The sequence below is a fragment of the Vombatus ursinus genome, unplaced genomic scaffold, assembly GCF_900497805.2.
Source record: "Vombatus ursinus unplaced genomic scaffold, bare-nosed wombat genome assembly UNPS02014861.1, whole genome shotgun sequence".
Classification (NCBI taxonomy): Eukaryota; Metazoa; Chordata; class Mammalia; order Diprotodontia; family Vombatidae; genus Vombatus; species Vombatus ursinus.
Genome location: NW_020954639.1, coordinates 9,755,775 through 9,778,407, shown reverse-complemented (window position 1 = coordinate 9,778,407; position 22,633 = coordinate 9,755,775). Strand labels below are relative to the sequence as shown.

Sequence of the window (22,633 nt, the reverse complement as noted above, 5' to 3'; positions counted from 1 at the left end):
AACACTTACCAGTGACTCGAATGAAGACAGAGAAGGCACTAGTATCAAATTGGGGTATGTCCCAAAGAGATGAGTAGGTACAATGACAGATGACAGAGTCAAGATTCAAAATGATCTTGACAGGCAGAAACATGATGGATAGGAGGCTCTTTTCATGTCATATGATAAAGGATATTCAATTGAATTCAATAAGCATTCATTAACAAAGGAGTTTACTTACATTGTCAAGTCACAGAGCACTCATTATGTGCCTACTCTGTGCCAGCCACTGTTAAGCATTGAGGCCACAAAGAAAGGCACAAAACCCCATAATCTCATTTGATCCTCAAATTAAATGTGTTAGGCAAGAAAGACATTATTATATCCATTTTATAGATGACGAAACTGAGGCTTAGAGATGTGATTTGCCTAAGGTTATGCACCTAGTGAATGTTGGAGGTGGAATTCAATCCCACGTAATCATGGGGTTAGCTTACTTCCAGCCATAATGACTCAGAGGTTGGGACTGTGTGATGAAAAAAAGTCTCCTAATTGGCTGTAGAACTAGAAGACCTAAAGAGTCAGGGAGTGCTGGACCAGAACTGAGTGTGCATAAAAAAGGGATGACCTGTCCATCTCTCTCTCTCTTTCTTTGGTAGATGGCTGTGACTGGGGCAGGACTACTTTGAGCTGATTCTAAGAGTCAGGTAGGGATGGGATGATAGCCCTTTTATACTATCCTATTACAGCAGCTTGTGAGTACCTGTTGAATATTATGTAATTGTTATTCTTGCTTTGACTTCCGTTTAGTAAATGCTTTTGGTTAAGAGTTAATATAGTTATCTTGGTTGATTTGTTAATAGGAAATATACCTGTGGGAGCTCAGGAGTTAATAGTGTTAATTAGGAACAGCTACTCACCAGAGTTCTCTCTGGAATCCTGAGAAGAGTGAGTTCTAGGAACCTCATTAGTGACCTGAGAGCTCTCTTACTGGTTAGATTATAATCTAACCTCCACATTTCATGAGTGAGGTAGGCATAGTAAGAGATTTGACTGATGTGGCCCATAGTAAAATAGTGTAGCCAGGACTTAAATTCATGAAATCTGACTCAGACCCCACGTCTGCTCTTCTCCTTCCATGCACTGCCTCAGAGATTCCATGCCCTTAGAGGGCTGGCCACTCCCCGTAGCTGGTGCCAACTGAACAGCAAATGAGACATTCTAAAGGCATGACTTGCAAATCAAATGGCTCAAATTAACCCATAATAAACCTAGCAGCACTTTATGAGTTTTTTAGTAACACCCCTTGCCTACTTTGCAGAGAAAATGATCATGACTGTTACATAAATAAGTAAATATATGTACACACATATATGTGTATATTTATATGTATGTATATGTATATGATTGATTCATGTTCCTTCTACTGTTTTGAAGACTACGGTCCATTCATAGATTTTTAATCTTGGGGGAGTATATAACACATAAAGAGATATATTTATGCCTGAAGACACTATTATCATGCTGGCCTAAAGTGTCCTAGGACCTCCATCAGATGGAACACAGCTTATTTTAATATCAGTCTTATGATATTAAACTGGTTCTTTCTAAAACATAGTAAAACTTCAGACTCCCAGACATATTCTGGATTGTACCACTTGTCAGATGTTGCTGTTTATTCAGTTGTTTCGTTGTGTCTGACTCTTCGTGAACCCTTTCGGAGTTTTCTCGGCAAAGATACTGGAGTGGTTTCCTATTTCCTTCTCCAGATCATTTTACAGATGATAAAACTGAGGCAAACAGGGTTAAGTGACTTGTCCAGGGGCCAGATTGGAACTCAGGAAGATGAGTCTTCTGGTACTTTATCCACTGCACCACATAGCTAAGGCTCAAAAGGCTTTTGTTAGGATTGGGATAGGGCCCATTGGACATACAGGAAGTGTTCATTGGGAGGTATGTCAAATGCAATAGATGAGAAGTATGTGTTAATTGGCTGAGAACTGAACATTTGAAGAAAAGATCTGAAGGAGAACTAAGACCAGAACTTGGACAAATTCCAACTGGGACACTGGGAACAAGATGAAGAGAAAAGATTGTGACCCAAGTGTAGCAATGGAGTGGAAAGGCTGAAAAACCTTTTACCGTGGAGGATTTCCATCTCCAAAGGCAGATATTAATGTGTTAATTACAAATTATGCAGACACAGAGGATGGAGATGGGGAAGTTATACAACTAAAGGAGAGTTGGCCATGCACTGAAGAAAGGGTAAGGTCGCACTTACAGGCTTGTGTGTGCTTTTGGGTGGTGTGTTCATACCACTGTAAGTTATGCAAAAGCTGAGTTAAGCTCAGAGCCTACATTGGCTCTTGCCTTGGCAGGCTGCAAATTAAACTGTACCAAATGCCTGTCATAAAGAGTCCAAGTTATTCTGTGTCTCTGGGGAAGGAGGTGGGGAGGGAGATGACCATAGCTATGCAGAAGACAACAACCCTAAGTGACATAACCTTTGAATTTTAACTATTAAAAATGAAAAAAAAACTATGAAAAATCATAAAAAAGATATTTATCTGTTCTCTTAAGCAGAGGATCTAGGATAATACAACTTTTTTGTTGATGGTCCAGGGCTATTCTAAGAAATAATAGCTGACATTTAAATATACCTTAAGGTTTAGAAAGCACTTCGCATACATTAACTTATTAGGTCCTATCAACAATGATGTGAATTAAGTGCTACTATTACAATTCCCATTTTACTGAGGAGACAACTGAGGCTTTGAGAGATAAATGACTTGCTTAGGGTCACTCAGCTAGTAAATGCCTAAGGCAGGTCATGTTCATCAGTTTTTTGTGTGAGGGTGTGTGTGTTTTGTTTTGTTTTAACGTGCTCAAGTTGGGTTGTAGGAATAGATGTTGATAAAATGGGACATACGGTAGGATGGATACTAAACCCCAGAGTGGTTCTGATACTTGCTTTCTTGAAAGAGGCCTAATATCAGCTTATATTTCTCATAATAATTCAATTCACTTAAATTCAACTGGGTAAACATTTATTTAATAATAATAATAATAATAGCTAACATTTATAAGGTTTGTAAAGCACTTTATAGTACGTATTTTATCATGTGGTCCTTATAACAACCTTGGGAGGTAGGTAGTGCCTATTATGCATAGAGCACAGTGCTAGGTACTAGAGATGAAATCGTGAGCAAAGTATAGTCCCTATATTCTCAGATCCATCTCTTTCTATTTATCCCCACTGTTACTACCAGAACCTCATTATTATATGCTTGGACTATTTCAAGATCTCAAAAGTTTCCTAAAAAGCTTTGCTGTCTCCTTTCTTCCTCTTCAGATTCCTTCCTCTCTAATTCTGTATTAAAACTCTATGTGTTCTTCTGCAAGATTAAAAAAATATATGAGCGAAGCAGAGTCTTCAAAATGATAGAAGAAACATGATAGAATATAGAAGAAAATGATATTAAAAATAGTATTAAGGGGGAATTATAGTACAAGGTAGATAAAGTGATGGTAAGAGAGCTTTTGGCAGGCCCAGATGAATTACGTCCCAGTTTTCTGCAACTTAGAGGTATATGATCTCAGAAACATTGTTGAGGTGATGATGTTTGAGAAATCATAGAGAACATGAGAGTTACAAGAAGACTATATTCAAATATATAGAGAACTGAGTCAAATTTATAAGAATATGAGTCATTCCCCAATTGATAAGTGGTCAAAGGGTATGAATAGGCAGTTTTCAAAAGAAGAAAGCAAAGCTATCTATAGTGATATGAAAAAATGCTCTAAATCACTATTGATTAGAGAAATGCAAATTAAAACAACTCTGAGGTACCACCTTACACTTATCAAATTGGCTAATGTAGGGGCAGCTAGGTGGTGTAGTGGATAGAGCACTCGTCCTGGATTCAGGAGGATTTGAGTTCAAATCCGGCCTCAGACACATAACACTTACTAGCTGTGTGACCCTGGGCAAGTCACTTAACCCCATTGCCTAGACAAAAAGAAGAAGAAGAAGAAGAAGAAGAAGAAGAAGAAAGAAAGAAAGAAACAAATTGGCTAATATAACAGAGAAGGAAAACGACAAATGTTGGAGAGGATGTGGAAAAATTGGGACACTAATGCATTGTTGGGGGCATTGTGAACTGATCTAACCATTCAGGAGAGTAATTTGGAACTATACCCAAAGGCTATAAAACTGTACAGACCTTTTGACCCATCAATACCACTACTAGGTCTGTATCCCAGAGAGATCAAAGAAAAAGGAAAAGGACCTATATGTACAAAAATATTTATAGTAGCTCTTTTTGTGGTGGCAAAGAATAGATTGAGGGGATGCCCATCAATTGGGGAATTGCTAAACAAGCTGTGGTATATGATTGTAATGGAATGTTATTGTGCTATAAGAAATGATGAACAAGATGGTTTCAGAAAAACCTGAGGAGACTGATATGAACTGATACAAAGTGTAATAAGCAGAACCAAGAGAACATTGTACACAGTAACAGCAATATTGTATAATGATCAGTTGTGAATGACTTAACTATTCTCAGCAATACAATGATCCAAGCCAATTCCAAAGGACTTATGATGAAAAATGCTATCCATCTTCAGAGAAAGAACTGATGTTGCCTGAATGCTGATCAAAGCATACCTTTTAAAAAGCTTTCTTTATTTTTCTCATTCTTTTTTTTATTCTGTGTTTTCTTTTATAACAAGGCTAATATGGAAATATGTTTTACATGACTGCACATGTACAACCTATATCAAATTGCTTGTCTTCTCAAGGAAGGGTGAGGGGAGGGAGATAGAGGAAGAATTTGAAACTCAAAATTTTAAAAAAATGAATGTTAAAAACTGTTTTTACATGTAATTGAAAAAATATGTAAAAATTCCTCCTTCCCCCTCACCCAAACAAGACTAGAGATGTACAAACTTTCTAATTTTAAAAAGGGGAAATGGTGGATTTTTGAAGCTGTGGACTTATAAACTTGATGTTAATTCTCAAAAAAATTTCTAGAATGAATTATTAAACAGATGCTTTTTAAGCATTTAGAGAAGAGAATGAAGTCATTGTGAGAAGCCAACACGTTTGACAAAAAACAACTCATATCAAGCTAAACTCATTTCCATTTTTGATAAGGTTACTAGATTGATAGATTAAGAGAATCCTTCGGATATAGTATATATTGATTTTAGCAAAGTATTTGACAAAGTCTTCAATTACATCCTTTTGGATAAAATCTCCAAGTGCAAATTAGATGATACCACTGATAAAATGTGGCACAATGGCTAGAATATGGAGCTTGGAGTCAAGAACCTGAGTTTGAATCCTGCTTCAGATGCTTATTAGTTGTGTGACTCTGGGCAAAGCATTTAACCTCTGTCTGCTTCGTTTTCCTAATCTGTAAAATGGGAATAATAATAGCATCTACCTCTCAGGATTGTTGTGAGGATCAAATGAGATGAAAAAAATACAAAGTCCTATATAAATCCTAGTTAAGATGATGATGAAGTTCACAGTTGAACTGACAACTATTATCTCTAGTGTTAATTAATAGCATTTGTACAATAATCTTAGGGTGAGGTCTCCAGACCAGTGGCATAAAATCCTTCCTTCCTTCTCCTTGTCCCACTTATCAATGATTTGAATGGAGACTTAGGAGACATGATTATCAAACTGAAAGATGATACAAAGCAGGGTAGGTAAAATGATAGGATAACAGAGTCACATCTGGAATGTGTGTTCAATTCTGGGTACCATATTTTAAGAAGTGAGGCAAATTCAAGGTATTGATTCCATTTGGATATCAATACAGGAGGCCTAGATGTGAATCTTGGTGTGATCATTTACTGACGCAGCCATGTGATCTTCTTTGGGCTTTAGCTTCTTCTTTTGTAAAGTGGGGATAACCATACTGGCCCCACGGACCTCAGAGGCTGGTTGGGAAGATAATACGTTTAAAGAAATCTGTAAACCCTGAAGCCCTCTACAAATGTAAGCTAGTGTACCATGAAAAGAGAAAGAACTTTGACAAGTGAAACAGTATCAGGGAGGGGAGGCACATGCAGGAAGGAGGATGGCAAGGCATCTGGAAACCACGTTATGCCAGGAAATAAAGAGATGTTTTGTCAGAAGAGAAGATCAAAGAACATGATAACTGTCTTTAAATAACTAGGGCCTATAATATAGTAAGACTTGATTTACTGTGTTTTGTTTTAGAAGATAGAAATAGGACCAAAGGGAAGAAATTACAGGGTGGCATCTTTTGATTTAATAAATGAAAAGCTGTTTTAATAAATAAAATTGTCCAACAATGGAATACACTGGCTCATAAAATAAGCTACTCATTGCTGAAGGCATTTGAGCAAAAGCTGATTATCTGTCTGGGTTGAAATAGAAGACATTTCTGCACTGGGAATAAGTTGAACTAGATAGCTTTTATGACGTTTTCCAATCTCCAAGGCTCCCTGAGTCTATGCAGACATTTGTTTGTATCCCTGCCCTTCCTCCAAATGTCTTATACACACACCCACACCCACCCACCCACCCACCCACACACACACATACATATATGTATATATACATACATATATAAACATCAGCACATCAATACAAATACATTGCTATTACACAGATACAGAAAGAATAATATAAAATAGTGACAAATCTTTTGGTGTTTTAAACAGTCATTTTAGCACTGCGATTATTTAGAAATGGACAAGGAATTGAACAGTGACCATAGGAGGCCATGGACTCTATTTATTTCATCAAACGTTAGCTAATTGTGCGCTTAGGTTGGATTAGATGTCATTCTCCACAAAAGCAGCAGAGTGGACAAGGAAATTCTTCAAAATCTCTTTCAGACAAGTAATTTCCTGATAAGAGAATTATTATGCTTTGGTTGAACTTTTATTAAAGTGTAGAGAGTAAAAATGATTGGTGATAAATGCTGTTACAACCACAGCCAGAGGGCACTCTCAAATAAGAAAACATTTTTTAAGGTATGTAACTGTCTATCAGTTACAGATTTGTATTTATTCTAATGCATTTATTCTATTTGTATTTATTCTAAACTATTCTAATACTTTTTAAGGACAAACTTATAGGATTTCTTCTAGATCTGGTAGTGCTTTTCTTGCTACCCATCTGATTAAGGAAATACAGAGTTTGACCTAAGAGAACAGCTCTAGTTTATATTTCAGTAAAAATGTTAGTTAGGCAGACACTTTAGTTAGGTATAGTGCAGAGTGCTGCTTTTTTCCTTTTATACCAACTAACTCACCAATCAACCAAGAAGTGTTATTCAATGCCAGACTTTAAGGGCCCTATACCCACCTTAACCCCACTTCCCACAGAGAGACTGTAAACCAAAATAACATAACATTCACATAAAACCCCCACATTTTTCTTTCCTGATTCATTTTTATCTCAGACATTCATTCTGAACTTATTCAGACTTATCTAATGATATTCTTTGGGCTTTAGATCCACTGTTTGTCTTCATAGTATCAATATGGTCCATTCATTTGAGAGACCCCATTGCTCATTTCCTCCCTCTCTGTACCTTCTTTGCTACACTAGACTAATTCCTCAATGCTAGACTAATTACTCAACCTTAAAGTCCTTTTCCAGGGGGGGGAGGTGTATGTATATGTTTGGCTGTGGAAGGAGTAGAAAGAAGAGATTGTATTTCTTCCCTTGATACTACCTTAAAAATACTTTCCTTGACTCTTCTTAATATAACTGAAAACATTTCTATTTAGGGGTTGTGTTGTTTTTTAGTTTTCTATTCACATAATTATAGATATGTTATTCTCCTTCTGTAAATTTTATTTGTACCTTGGAATTAATTGGGGGAATTTTCACAAAGCCTGGTCACTGAATGAAACTTTGAGCCAGTGGAACTTTGGAGGGTGGAGCCTTCAGAATGTTGGTCTCCAGAATCTCTGAGCACTCCTTGTGTCGCCACATGGCTCAGGGGTTTCTAGTTGTGCGCAAAGTGGAATTGCTCTTTTGTAAAATGGAAGATAATAATGACTGACCTGCATACCTTACTTGGTTGCTAAGAGGATAAAATAAGATAATATGTGTAAAAAGTAAAATATATGTTTGAAAACAAAGTGCTATATACATGTAGATATTTTATATTTTTCACCTTAACACCACACATCAACTCTTAATTTCACGAACACTTTGCTCTAGCCAACCAAATCTACTTGCCATCCTGATGTGACTTGGTCTTCCCTACCTTTTTGACTTTCATGTCCACTATTGTTTTATAAGAACATCCTTCCTGCTCATCTTTACAAACTCATTCTCCTCACTTCCCTCATAATCCAGCTACAGACTCACTTTCTGAACAAAGAAGTTTCCTTGATTAGAATAAACTACATTTTGTGGGCCCTCATCAGTTACATATAAACCTATTTCAATTTGTGTAGTATTTTCCTGAAAAGTGATATGTAAACTGAATTTACACACATTGAATTGTATACACATTAATGTTTTAAATATATTATAGGAACTCTGGTGATACTTCTCTATAGTTAAAGTAACTATCTCTTAACTTGTGTTAAAATTATGTGTGTATTTTTAGAAAAATGAATATATGGTGTTATTTATACTAATTGCTGGTGGTGCAGTGGATAGAATGTTGGGCCTGAAGTCAGAAAGACCTGAGTTTGAATCAGACCTTACATACTTACTGTGTGGGTAGGGGTAAGTCACTCAACCTGTTTGGTTTCCTCAACTGTAAAATGGGATAAGAGCACCTATCTCTCAGCGTGATTGTAAGGATAACATGAGATAACAGACAATTCCTGGCATATGGTAGGTGCTCTATAAATGTCAGCTATTACTATTGTTATTACTAAATCATCTATAAAATCACAGGTACTTAATATATTTACCTATAGCAACTAATAGCATGTAGGAGGTAGCCAATGAGTGTTGCTGATTATGATTCTTGATTATGAAACAGAGGCTAATAATGAAATGCCGTTAATAGTATCAATATCGATTATATACCAACCCCCCACTCAAAGCATAATACAACATGTTTTTGCTCATAAGCTATACAGCTATGCTCATTTTTATCTTGACAAGCAACTCTTTCTAACTCCTTATAAAGGTATCATATCTTGCTTTTTTATTTTAAATAACATTTTCAGTTTTAAAGAAAAACAATAGATAGCAATGGTAGCCATAGTATAATATACTGTACAGTCAAAACACATTAATACAGTATTATATTCTCATATAAAGTAAGTGTATACAGGGTGTTTGAGGTGTTCCAGGAGAACCAGCATCTCTGTTATGAGGGCTTGCTGAGCTCATACGCGTTTGAGGTCCACCTTTCACCCGGCTCTCACCTGTGGCTCCAAGAAGCTGTAGTATGTGCAGTGGAAGAGACACGCTAAACCAGGTTGGAGGTCACTGACAGGCCTCAAATCCGTCGGTGAGTTAAGGGGATGTCTACCCCAAGCATGTGAAGCTTTCCTGAAGCAGAATGGGTGGATCAGAACAATTTGTTTCAATGGACGTGAAGGCGGCTCAAGCAGGTACTGTGGAGCATTTAAGAGTTGGTCAGACATTGGAAATTCCAAGGTCACCCACTGCATCCTGGGCCATCGCCAGTCGTCTTGACAAACCACCCCTCAAGGACTCTGGAAGAGAAAATGAGGCTGACAACTTTGTGAAACTCTGCCTCACTTAAATCCAATTCACCCATGAGTGGACATCCTCTGAGATGTCATTGGTCCTCTTTGAAAACAAAGGACAAACAATAACAAAAAGTATATATAGCACTGTATACTTTTTTTTTAAAAAGCACTTGCATTATTAATGAAACTCTTAAAATGGAGGGTACAGGGTTAGGGGGCAGTGCTGCTGTCCAGTATATATATAAATAATATTTCTTTATGAGAGCTGACTGTGGGCAAATGATTTGACATCCTTGGGATGCATTTTCATCGTTTTTAATATGAAGGCTCTGGACCAGATGACCTTTGAGGTCCCTTCCACCTCTCCATCTATGATTCTAAATTCATTATAAATAAGTCTGGATTATTTTGTTTCTTTTTCTCTTCGAAAGGGAAAGGGGCTGTACTTTGGCTAATGTTACCAATGAATTTAAAAAGCTTTATCAACCCTGAAAACATTCAATCTTTCCATCAACGTGGACTGTTTATCAGGGAGTTGGTGGCAGAGTCAGGAATATACAGTTTTCTCAGCTGTAAAATGGGGGCACTGGCTAGATGACCTTTATGATGTTTTCTGGCTTCAAGGTTCCATAGTTCTCCAGCTTTACGCAAACTTCAGGAATATGAGGGTGGAAGTGATTTTTAACAGTAGGCAGTTAAGAGAATGCCTGGTAAATGTGTCATTACCTGTGCACTTTAAAATAAAGATTTTAATCTATGAGTTGTGACTTGGACTGTTGAATCAGCAATATATACACATACATGTACACATGTACATATATAGGCAGCTAGATGGCACCATGGATAGAGTGCCAAGCCTGGAGTCAGGAAGACTCATCTTTGTGAGTTCAAATCCAGCCTCAGGCACTTACTAGCTGTGTGACCCTGGGCAAGTCACTTAACCCTGTTTGCCTCAGTTTCCTCATCTGTAAAATGAGCTGGAGAAGGAAATGGCAAACCCTCCGGTATTTTTGCCAAGAAAACTCCAAATGGAGTATGAAGAGTCAGACACTGTTGAGGTCTAGAGGTTTGGGGGTGCTGGGACCCTAAAATCACAACATGTGGGTCCTGCCCAAAAGAATTCAACTCAAGCCTTCTTTCAGCCAAAGACAAGTTTATTAAAAATGAGCCATATAGGCCAGACTCTTAAGGAATCTGACCATTTGTGACGCCCGTAAAGACAGGCGGACATGAGGAAATCTCAGCCCCAAATGGTGACCAGGATGGATCTTATATACAGAAAGACTATGGCAGGGATCTAGGAGTGGCCGAGTAGTTTGAGGTGACTGTGGAGGAGGAACTGGGAGAAGGGGTGTCTTGATGGGAGTGGCCAGTACTGGACGAGGAGTTTAGGGAGGATCTTGAAGCTGGCGTGACTGGGGGAAGGGTCCTGGGAGAATCCCTGTGGGAGCATCTGGGAGGTAGAATGGGGTCTGGATAAGATCAAGGATAGGAAGTATAACCCAGGGTTATCAGGCCAGTAATAGACAATGGAGGGCTGGGCTTAATTAGGGTAACAAAGAATTGGGAGATAGGGCCTAGATGATAAGGAAGAGCCAGTTGACAGGAATAAGAATAACTTCAGGGGACTGCTAGACTTCCTTAACCAGGTAAAGGTTCAAATAGGGTTCAAGGGTTTTCTGGGGCCTGTAGAGAAATGGGACCCAAATTCTTTTTGGGGTGAGGGGCAGAGGTCTCGGCTTTGGCCCATACTCCATCAACATGACTGAAAATTAATAAAGAACACACACACACACACACACACACACACACACACACACACACACACACACACACACACATATATATATATATATATACACATGTGGATATAAGTGGGAGAATTATCATATTTAATCATCTCAGCCTACATTTAATGTTAATAAGTATAATAAAGTAACAAAGGACCTAGAGCTAAACTTCACACTTGTTAATTCCATTTACTTTCTTCTGGGACTCCTCAATCCCTGGTCATTTGGCCTTTGACTTCATTTTTTGCTAAGAAACTGCTCTCTCCACCCGTTACTAGAGTCCTCTGATTACCCTGCCTCACATCTGCGCAGCATTTGGAACCCCTGACCACCTTCTCCTCTCTTTTCCTTGCATTACAATCTAATACAGGGGAACAAAACATGTACACATGTGGCTAAATTTGAAGGTAGAATGTGATAGACCTAAGGGGAAATCCAGACAAGGTGTTCTCAAAAATTCTGAGTAGAGAAAGAGTATTTTCAGGGGAAATGAGAGATTGGCTTTAGGAAACAAAAGGAGACATTTTAAGTTTTTCGTGTGATTTTGTTTGCTGTTATGAAATTTTCCATGCTAATGGCCGTCTCTCATCATTTTTTTTTGCCACTTCTAGTCTTTTTTTTTTTTTTAACCTTTCTTAAGACAAAGACAAAAATGACTTCAACTGAATTTGATTGATCTTGCATCTCATGCTCTGCTTGGAGGCCCTAGGCCTAGGAAAAGTGGCACCAGTTGTCAAGCCTGAAAGATTTGTAAGTGGAAGACTGAGGAGGAGGGTATCAAAGTATAGTCTATGTACTGTCACACCTCATCCAACAATTCAATTAAATAACCCTTTATTAAGTGACTGCTACCTACTCTGTGTAAGGGACTGTACCAAGTGCTAGGCGCTACCAAGCAAAAAACCACAGTTAAAACCAAACCAGGACTAGTTCCCCAGAAGGCAGCTGGGTTATACAGTGGACAGAAGCCTGGATTTGAAGTCAGAAAGATCTCACTTCAAATTCAGACTTCTTTACTAGGTGTGTGACCTTGGGTAAGTCACTTAATTTCCCTCTCTCTGCTCAGTTACAAAAACATATTAATAACAATAGTTGTGTCGGATAGGGGACTCAGTGGATAGAGTCTGGAAGACTCATCTTGCCGAGTTCAAATCTGGCCCCAGACCTTTAACTAGCTGTGTGACCCTGGGCAAGTCACTTAACCCTGTCTGCTTCAGTTTCTTCATCTGTAAAATGAACTAGAGAAGGAAATGGCAAATCACTCCAGTATCTCTGCCAAAAAACCCCAAATCTGGTCACAAAGAATCAGACATGACTGAAAAATCACCAAAACAACAATAGCTAGTATTTCTTTAGTATTTTAAGGTTTGCAAAGCACTTTACAAATATATCATTTAATCTGCACAACATCCTTGGGAAGTAAGTGCTATTATACCAGCCTCACCTGGTTGTTGTGAGGATCAAATAAGATAACATGCAAACACCTTAAAGGGCTATTGTAAAGACTAGATGATGATGATGATGATACTGGATGATATACCCTGTGTTGTTTAGTCTTTTCAGCTGTGTCCAGCTCCTCCTTACCCCATCTGGGGTCATTTCTTGGCAAACATCCTAGAGTGGTTTGCCATTTCCTTCTCCAGCTCATCTCACATATGACGACCAGCAAGTAAAAACAAAGCCGTTTTAAGAGGCAGAGATGGGGGGGCAGGGATCAGGAAAGGTTTCATGCAGGAATGGAAGCACAGATAGCATGTTCCAGCCATGGGCGACCACCTGTCAAACACATGGCGCCATGTTGTTCACAAGCAATAGCCACCAGGTCGCTTTGACTTAAAACTAAAAATGGAGAGTGCATGGAGAGGCAGACTATGAAATAAGATTAGAAAGGCAGGTGGTTAGACCAAGAAGTTTAGACTTTATTTTGGAAAGGGGCTTCCAACCTTTCATAGTCTGGTGAAGTCCATAGACCCCTTCTGAGAATTAATTTCTTTTCAAGCATAAAATATATAAAATTACAAAGAAAACCAATATGCTGAAATTAGCTATCACAACAGCTGAGAACCCTTGCTCTAGAGGCCTTAAGGAGCTTCTGAAGGTTTTCCAGAGTAGAGGAGGTCCAAGGCGGGGCACGCATTTTAGGAATAGGAAATGGGTGGGGGTGGGGCTGGGGTGGGGGCGGGGGAAGGAAAAGGGCGGTTTCCGCCCAGTTATTTCCTGTTTCCCTCTAGGGGGCGTTGCAGCGGCGGAGACATTCCTTCTCCTGGGGCCTAGGCCGCTTCCTCTCTGACTCCCTTCCCGCCCGCATCATCATATCACGATTTGAGGGCGTGGGTCCATAGGTCGTCGGCTAAACTGGCACAGGCCGCCGGAAGAGTGAGGGGGCTCCAAGTTGCCCCACCGCCCTCGAACAACGAAAAGGATGGGAAGTACCAGCGCCGACCTACCGGGGGTGGGGCGGGGGAGGCGTAATCTGCACTTGCGCGAGTCACGAGGTGCGAGACTCAGGGCGTGAGCCCTCCTCCTCCCCTCCTCCTCCTTTCCCCCTCCTTTACCCCTCCCCCTTCCGAGCCTTAGCCCGTGGCACGCATGCGCGCGGAGCGCTGGGAGCCGTTGTTGGCCGACAACTGGAGCCCTTTCCTACACAGATGACGGCTCTACAGTGGGCCAGGGCCTGGGTGTGGAGGGCCCGCCTTTGGGCGGGCTAGAAAGGCCCCGAAATCACCGATATCCTCAGAAGAGCATCGCCCCCTGAAATCCGGCTTTTCCCACCGCCTTAACCTCTAGACGCCCTGCTGGCCTTCTGTTACTTGAGCTCAAAAACCTCGAACAGGTATAAACCTTGAGGTGCCGGTGGGGTCTCCTCCCGCGTGGGGAGGCGCAACCCCGCCCTGCCCCGGCCTGGACGAGAGCTCCGGGGCGACCGTTGCCCCGCCCCTCCTCCGCCCTCCTTTTCCTCTCCTTCCTTTCTCCTCCCTTCTTTTCCTCTTCTTCCTTCCCCTGACTTCCCCTCTTCCTCCTCTTTCCTTTCCTCTTCCTCCCTCCTCTGTCCCTCCTCCTCCTCTCCGGAGAAGAGCTCCAGTTCATACCTTCGCCCTTACTCTAGCTTCCCTCCCTTTCCCCCTTCTTTCTTCTCTTTCTCCCCTCTCCCGTTGCCTTCCTCCTCTCTCCCTTTCTGTCCCGCTTCTCCTTTTCTCTTTCTTCCTCCCTTTTCACTGTCTCCTCTTCCCTTTTCTCTCGGTTCCCTTCCCTCTCCCCTTTTTACTTTTTCCCCCTGCCCTCGCCCTTCACCTTCTCTTATCCTTCCTCCTTCTAGCTTTTCTTTCCTTTCTTTTTTTTGGTGCCCAACCAGGGAAACTACCCTGTGCCTCTACCCCAAAAACTGGAGCTAATAGGATAGAATATTCTACTTCCCCCTGAAGTGGAAAAGAAGATTGTGAACTTCAAAGCTGAGCATCCCCATGCAACTCATATTAGGGGTAGGGCCTAATTGTTAATGGGGACCAGGGACAAGAGGATTAAAGCTGGTCCTTTCCCCATATCTATTTATTCCCTTCCCTTCCCTATCAGATACATACTTGTAGTCATTGGTGATTTCCAGCCCTCCACATATTAGCTATGTGACCATGAACTTAACCCTCAGTGCCTTCGAAAATACTCATGACTATTATGCTAATAGCATTTATATTGTAACTGAATTACATTGTGTTGACTCAACTTGAAGATACAGGGAACTCTTTAGAAGACAGTCATCGTTGCTCAAACTGTAACAGTCATATACTCCTTTTTTTTGGTATCATTGTAGAATGGTATGACAACAGGAAGGCTTTCTTATCTTGAGTGCAGAGAAACAGACTGTTCACTTGGGACCAGTCCTAAGATAGACCTTTGGTCTGCCCAGGAGCTCAAAGGCAATTTTGGGATATGGGCCATTTCTCATCCCATCTGTGCTCTTTGGAAATACTCAACTCTCCATTCTCATTTGGTGTTTTGTCCTTCCAAGGAGGTAGATAGCAACCCATCCTATTCCTGCCCATTACAAGTATTCTAAATGAACATAACCAGTCTTCACAATTCTTTAGGTTTGGCCACCAAAACACTTCACAGTTCTGTTCAAGAGTTCACAATGGAAGGGCCTATTCCTATTCTTTTGGAATGCATAGCTGGCTATCTTTCCTAGTCAAATGTCTGTAGATCAATTTCCTGATATCCTGTTTGGACCCCTTGGTTATAAAGGATATTTTTCCTTAATCAGAGGAAGGGTTCTAGTGCTACTTTATTTATCAACAGGCTAGCCTCCAAGCCAAAAGTAGTCTGTGCCTCATCGCAGGCAATTTCCGTTAGGGAATATCACAGCATATGTTACAATAACCTCTTTCCCCAACATATGTACCATTTTCCATTTCTGGCACTCCTCTATTATACCTGTACCCTAGAATTATTTCATCATAAATCTACCTAGATCTCAGTCTGTGTCAAAAATGGCTCTTTATTTGACACCCTGTAGAGCTTTTATACAAACGTTTGAAATTTCCCATCTCATTTTAGCTTCCTGGCAGTTCTAACCACTTGCTCCTAATTAGCCTGATCAATGTATTGATATAATAATGCCAAATCTATAGTCATACACTGGTAATTCTACTTCTCTACCATTACTGGCTCTTGGGGCAGCTCTAGAATTCTCAATTTATTCTCTATGACCCCATTGCATTCTTTTTAAATACTCAAATGAACTCTATAATCTCACTGTATATTCCTTCAATCTGTGTCATTTCATGCTCTTCTGCTCTTGTCCATTATTTCACCACAGAGTTAACCCAAATTATTGATGGCCTTATTTGTTTTCCCTTGATATTTTGAAGATATTAGTGAAGCATGCAGGTTGTCTTATTCATTGACTTTATTTTGATTTTGCCAAATGATCAACCCATTTATTTCACTCATACATTTCTTTGATGATACCCTTTATATCACTTCTCCTTTGTAAGACCTTATTTGTAATGTACTAAAGAATTTAAGAAGATAGAAAATGACTTCTTATTGACCTCGGAGTCATTCTTGAATCAGGTGTTTGTATATAGTAAGATATTTATATTTTACATACATACATACATACATACATACATACATATATATATATATACACACACATACATACACACACACAAACACACATGTCTCCATAGTTAGAATATAAGCTCCTTTGGGGCAGGGATTGTTTAATTTTTGTCTTTGTATCACCAGTACTTAGCATAGTCTCTGGCACATAGTAGATGCTTAAAAATGCTTGTGGTGTCATTGAATGCCAACCCGTTGACTCCCCCTAGCTGATGAAATAGATCCAATTATATCCAATTAGAACCATATAAATACCCAATTTTCATTTCATTAAGATCTGTCAAATACTTATTTTGCTAAATCATAGCTCTATTCTCATTAATAGACCTGGAAGCAGAACCCAGGTTTCCCTTGATGTTCCACATCCAGAGAATTCTTAACACAAATATGTCCTGACCTACAAATTTGCCAACTATAGGCAGTCCTCCATTACAGCTAATTCAGGAGCTAAGTCTTCTAATCACCTAATTCAGAAGACTACTGAACTCCTTGGTCAAATGTCTTCTTTTTCTTTACTATCAAAAATAGCATATTCCTTTTGGTATTAAATTTCCCTGTCTGACACCCTCTTTTTTTTGGTTCATCTGACTAACAGGTCAGTCTTTTAGTATCTGAAGGCTACTACTATAGATGAAGGATTGGATGTGTTCTTAGCCCTACAGGGAAGAACCAAGAGCATTAAGTAGAAGTTTTAGAGGCAGATTTTGACTCATACTTCCTAACAAGGAAAACCATTCAAAAGTGGAAGGGGAATACCTTGGGAGGGACTTGAAAGGACTCTTGGCAAAGGCTGATTGACCACTTACTGGTAATATTGTAGAGGAAAGTCTTAGTTATTTGGATTAAATGGCTTCTCCAGGGGTGTGCTGGACTCAGCACATACCAGACAATTGAAAGCTACAGATCAGGACTTGGTTTGTTGGTTTTTGGTGTTTTTTTGGATTGTCCAGACTCATGATGGTAAAAATGTCAGTAATGCAGATTAAATTTAAATGTGTCATAAATACTTTTGTTTGGTGAGTCATTTGTTAAATATTTACCAGCACACTCTTGCTGATGTGCCTGCCAGCTCTGAGTTTCTTTGAAGTATGTTTTGTTAGGTTGTAGCTTTTTGGTGTGAACCGGGGAAATCATATGTCATATCTGTATTATGGCATATTATACTAGATATGTATCATTAGCATATTGCTGCATTATTTATTTTATGATTATGATTTATGTTCCTAATTTATGTGTCTTTGTATCTTCTTTTGAAGACCACCTAAAAGTTATATTCTTCATTTTCTTTTTAGTATATGAGGTCGGTTAATATAGTAATCAGCTACCTTAAGTCTAGCATTTGTTTGAGAAGGGATACTCTTTACCTTCTTGCTAATAGGTACAGGTTCATGCTCCTAAGGTAGGGAGAGAAGGAATGCTGAGAAGTACAGAATCTGAAGTGCTGTGTAATGCTATGTATACATTTACACACACATACATACTCACACACAAACACACACATACACTTGTATGTATGTGGTGCAGTGGATAGAGTACCAGGTCTGGAATTAGGAAGACCTGAGTTCAAATTCAGCCTTAGATACTTAATAGCTCTTTGACTCTAGGAAAGTCTCTCAACTTCTCTTTGCCTCAGTTTCCTAATGTGTAAAATGAGGATAATAATAGCACCTATTTCCCAGGGTTGTTATGAGGATCAAATGAGATAATATTTGTAAAACACTTAGCACAGTGGCTGGCACATAGTAGGTACTATATAAATGCTAGCTATTAATTATGCAAAATTCATACAGGTGTGTGGTATGCTTTAGGTGTTCCTTAATCTCTCCCCCCAACTATAGAAGATGTTCTGAACTTTAGATTACATGCGAGAGTGCAAGCACACACACACACACACACACACATACACATATACACAATCAAAGGCTTCCAAATATTCATTAAACCAGATTCTACTGATCCTTAATACGGTTTCTTAAAGTAGATTAGGCACTTTTGCTGGGTGTATTATGATTTATTACTAATGTGTATCCTACTGCTCTAAGTTAATTCAGAGTTGCTTATTTACACCCAGGTTAAATAACTGAGACATTGGGATAATCCGAGTCATTGCATTAAGAATATAATAGTATAGTACATTAAGAAGAGGATGTCTTTTTAAATAATGAAACATAGTTTTCTCTGATTATTTTAATCTTCTTTTCATAGGAAGAATAAGAACCTACCATCTAAACTTTGGAAGATACATAAAAAACAAAATGAAGTCATCAAAATCTAAAATTGCACCTTTTTCTGTAGACGTGGAAAATCCAGGATTAGTTTCTAAAAACGTTTCAACTATTTCAGCAGGATTGTCTAAAGCAAGGAAAAAAAGTAGCACAAAATTTAATAATGAAAGTGAACTAATGTTCCTTGCTCCTCCACCTGTAGCAGAATCAATGCTAAAGCATGCCATTGCTATTCCCTCTGAAAATGCAGAGAATGCTCTAAATGATGAGCAAATTGTTAGACAAGTTACTAATCATCTTAAGGAGGTAAGAAACTCTTTAAAACAATTACAATTCTACACTTTTGATTTCTGAATTTGTCTTATTAACTCTTGCTTTTCAGAGATACTGTCCTATTTTCCAAGCCTGGTTCATTTGGCCCCTTCCTTTGAAAATGTGGATAGAATATAGATGTATTTTATCAGGGGATAAAATTCTACACTACTTGAGGACTGTTACATTTTTGTTTTTGTATCCTAATTACCTTGCATACAGTAGTATGCATTAATAAATGCTTGCTTTCTTGCTTGATAGGTACAAAATCTGAAAGTGTTTGAGGGTCAGTGGTTTAGAGGAAATGGAATAGACTAAGCTGAAATGAATATCCTTTAGTAACTTAGATGATTACATTAAATATGAAGTGTGTCACTGGAGAGAATTGATGGCACTGGAATAGATAACTGCCTATGCAGAAGAGACCTGGTCTTGGTTAAGTATATTTAATTGTGGTAAGTGTATTTTAATTGATAATAAATTTTGTAATCATGTTATTATTTTATTGTTTGTGTTTGACAGATTTCTTCTTCTTTAGAAAAAGCTTATGGATTTGACATTGAAAGAGATCGATTAGCAGAGAGAGTACCAAGGCCAGAAGGAGAAGAAAGTGTACCTGTATGTATATGTAACCTTTGTTGCCAAGGCATCAACAGTAATAATGGCTCAGGTTTTCTTTTGGAGTCCACATTTATAAACAAAATGAGCATGCTCGAAAACTTGGTAGTGTTAATTCTGGCATAGAGATGTCCTAGTGAAACTGTCCTTTTCCATGTGTAGCATTCAATAATCTATGTCTCTGAAGTCACTCAGGTCTAGAGGGATGGACTGATTTATCCAGAATCCACTGGCTACCCAGGCAATCCTTCAGAGATGTTATCCACCAGGATCTTCCATGCTACCCTGTGACAAGATTTTCTGGTTGGCTAGATGATTACGTCTTTCAGTGTCTTCTTTATACCTTATACCTACCAGCTGCCTTTCAGAGACTGCCCCCCTGGGTTCACCATTTTACTTCCCTTTCCACTGGTTGCTTACCCAGCAGTGTGTTGACAGTAGACCTCTTCTAGGATGTTCAGCAACAATCTTCTGAAATAAAAGATAATTTCCTTTAGCTTCGCAGTTCTTAGGTCAGTGGTTCCCAACAGGTTGATCATAATCTACAGCTGATCTTGAAATTTGCTTTACATGGTTTACCTCCCTTCTCAGTGCTTGCAAAAATTCCCTGTGAGGAGAGGAGCATGGCCCATGGCAGCTGTCACAAAACCCTGTCTGTGGCTTGTAAGGATTCACAGCTGAAAGCTATGCTTCACTTCCACTATTGTCATCTATTTGTTACATCATATCCCCTCCTTTATCCAAAAATAATAAGACTTAAGTGAAATAAAAAATATCCTTATTGTAAAAAAGATTAAGAATTCCTCAGTGGATGATTTACAACTTTCTTGACAGTGATTCTGTGAGAAAGGGCTTTTTTTTTTTTTAAACTAGATAAAATAACATACTTTACTTCAATAACATACTTTAGATAAGTCTTTAGGATTTTAAAACAACGACAAAAGTAGTTAAATAGTGCTTCCCAGTTTAAAGAGGACTTTTACATTTACTATTTCACTTGATTTCAGTAAACCTGTGACACAGGCAGGACAACAGATGATATTCACATTCAGAGACCTTATATAACTTGCCCAAGGTCACATCGCTAGTAAATGACAGAACCAGAATTTGAACCTGGATCTTCTGACACTAAGTTCAATGCTCTTTTTACTTTACCACACTGCTTTTACTGTTAGGATGGCTGATAATCATGTAGCCCTGGTGTGCTTCCTTGGTTTCTATAATCTATCCAGCTGTCTACCTTTACTAAGAATTAAAATTCAATTTGTGCAGTGACATGGTAGTATCTTAGTTCATGTCTCATGGTGCCCCAAGGTATCGACAAGCATGTCTTGCTCAGTGTCTTTAATTGGTTCCACTAAAAATTGACTTTAGGACAAACAACATTTCAGGGAATAACTAGGTCCATAGGAACAATATACATGGAAGATACATTCTTGGATGGCCAAAATTTGTATTATTAAAGCTTAAAATAAGAGGGGATAGTGGAGGAGCTTACAAACTGCATGATGAAAAACAGGTAGTTCTACTGGCTTGGAAATTGCAGGATTTTGTGTCTGTGGTGCAAGGTTGGGTCAGGGTGAGACTTGGTGGAACCCACTTTAAGACTATTCTGGCAAGAGCTGGCTGGAGGTGGGCAGCACAAGCAGCCACAATAAAAGACTTTGGGGAATCAGATTGAGTCAGACAACTCCCTGGCATTCCTTGAATTTTTTGCTTTCTTTATTTTTTGATTCCTTATACAGACAATGGCTCAGAATCTGTGCATGGCTATTGGTATTTCCATTTTTTTCAGCCGTTGGTTCCTGGCAATCTGTAGATGCTCTGGTACCACACTGGCATGACTTTTTAGCTTATGCTTGCTCTTAATCCAGCCTCTTCTGCATAGCCTCCTTAGAACTAGGCAGGGATTATCCTTACCCTGACTGGGGCTTTGCCTAGACACTGGCCCCTACAAGCTCTGCAGCAGATGTTGTGTTGACTTTACAAATGGATGGCTTGCAATACTTTAAGCTTTCTGGCAGTTAGGGTCCAGAGATTGTGGAACTATGATGAAAGCTGTTTCAGATCCCTGAAGAATGAACAGTGCTGCAAACCCCTTTAGATAACAGATGGAAGCAGTGATCCTGTCCTCAGAAAATACTTGGAATCTTCTAGATTTTTTTGCAAGGTAGGTGAGAACCTCTTAGGGTTACTGTCCCAATGCAAGTTGTTTTTAGACCTCCACTCCCCACAGACCAGACCAAGGTGGTGTCTTGCCTAATGGAGCAAGCTACTCCTCTGCTATTTTTTTATGAAAAACAAGTTATTTTTAGATGGTGGGGTGTCTTTAGGAGATTTTTGTAACCGTGTTTAGAACTGAGGTGCTTAACAAGGAACCTTGATAAAGTGTGCCAATTCCTTATGGACACTAAGGTAAGATTTGGCATGGAATTACCTTTGCTTTAGTGGATAAAATTTTGGAAGGCCTGGATATACCTGTGTAGAAGGAGTTCACTTAAGTGGGCATAGCTTCCAACTTGCCAGAATTTATTTAGCAACGGGTGTGCACTGAGACTTAACTTTGGTTATGGCCAGATTAGTGGTGCTTTCCCATCCCCTCTTTTTTCCATCCATGCTTTTCCTGCCCCTCTGATAAAAAGTAGGTATATGATGGCAACAAGTCAGTATAGCTCAAGCAGTACTGTATCTACCATCATACCACTGTTCAGGCCCAGGAGTCCACCCAAGAAGATAATCACATACAGGCTGCAGCCACTTTAGATGAAGGGAGGGTTTGACTTTTACCTTGCTTCCATTTTCTAGACTGATGTTAGCTTTGTTTCACGATCCATTTGCTTTTGATTCTTGACATGAAATTTCCAGGTTCCCAAGTATTTTGGATGCAAGCTATAGTGGTCTCTAGGGTGC

The 22,633-nt window shown here is 39.2% G+C and overlaps 1 protein-coding gene across 1 annotated transcript in view; it reads left to right on the top strand.

Annotated features, from left to right (window-relative positions):
- The first annotated feature begins 13,702 nt into the window (after positions 1–13,702).
- CCDC7 (coiled-coil domain containing 7) overlaps positions 13,703–22,633 on the top strand; it is a 120,944-nt gene continuing 112,013 nt past the window's right edge. The window contains exons 1-3 of the mRNA XM_027841566.1: positions 13,703–13,945; positions 18,774–19,099; positions 19,628–19,723. Coding sequence (XP_027697367.1) covers positions 13,873–13,945; positions 18,774–19,099; positions 19,628–19,723 — 495 coding nt within the window. The 5' untranslated portion in view covers positions 13,703–13,872. The remainder of the gene's footprint in view (positions 13,946–18,773; positions 19,100–19,627; positions 19,724–22,633) is intronic.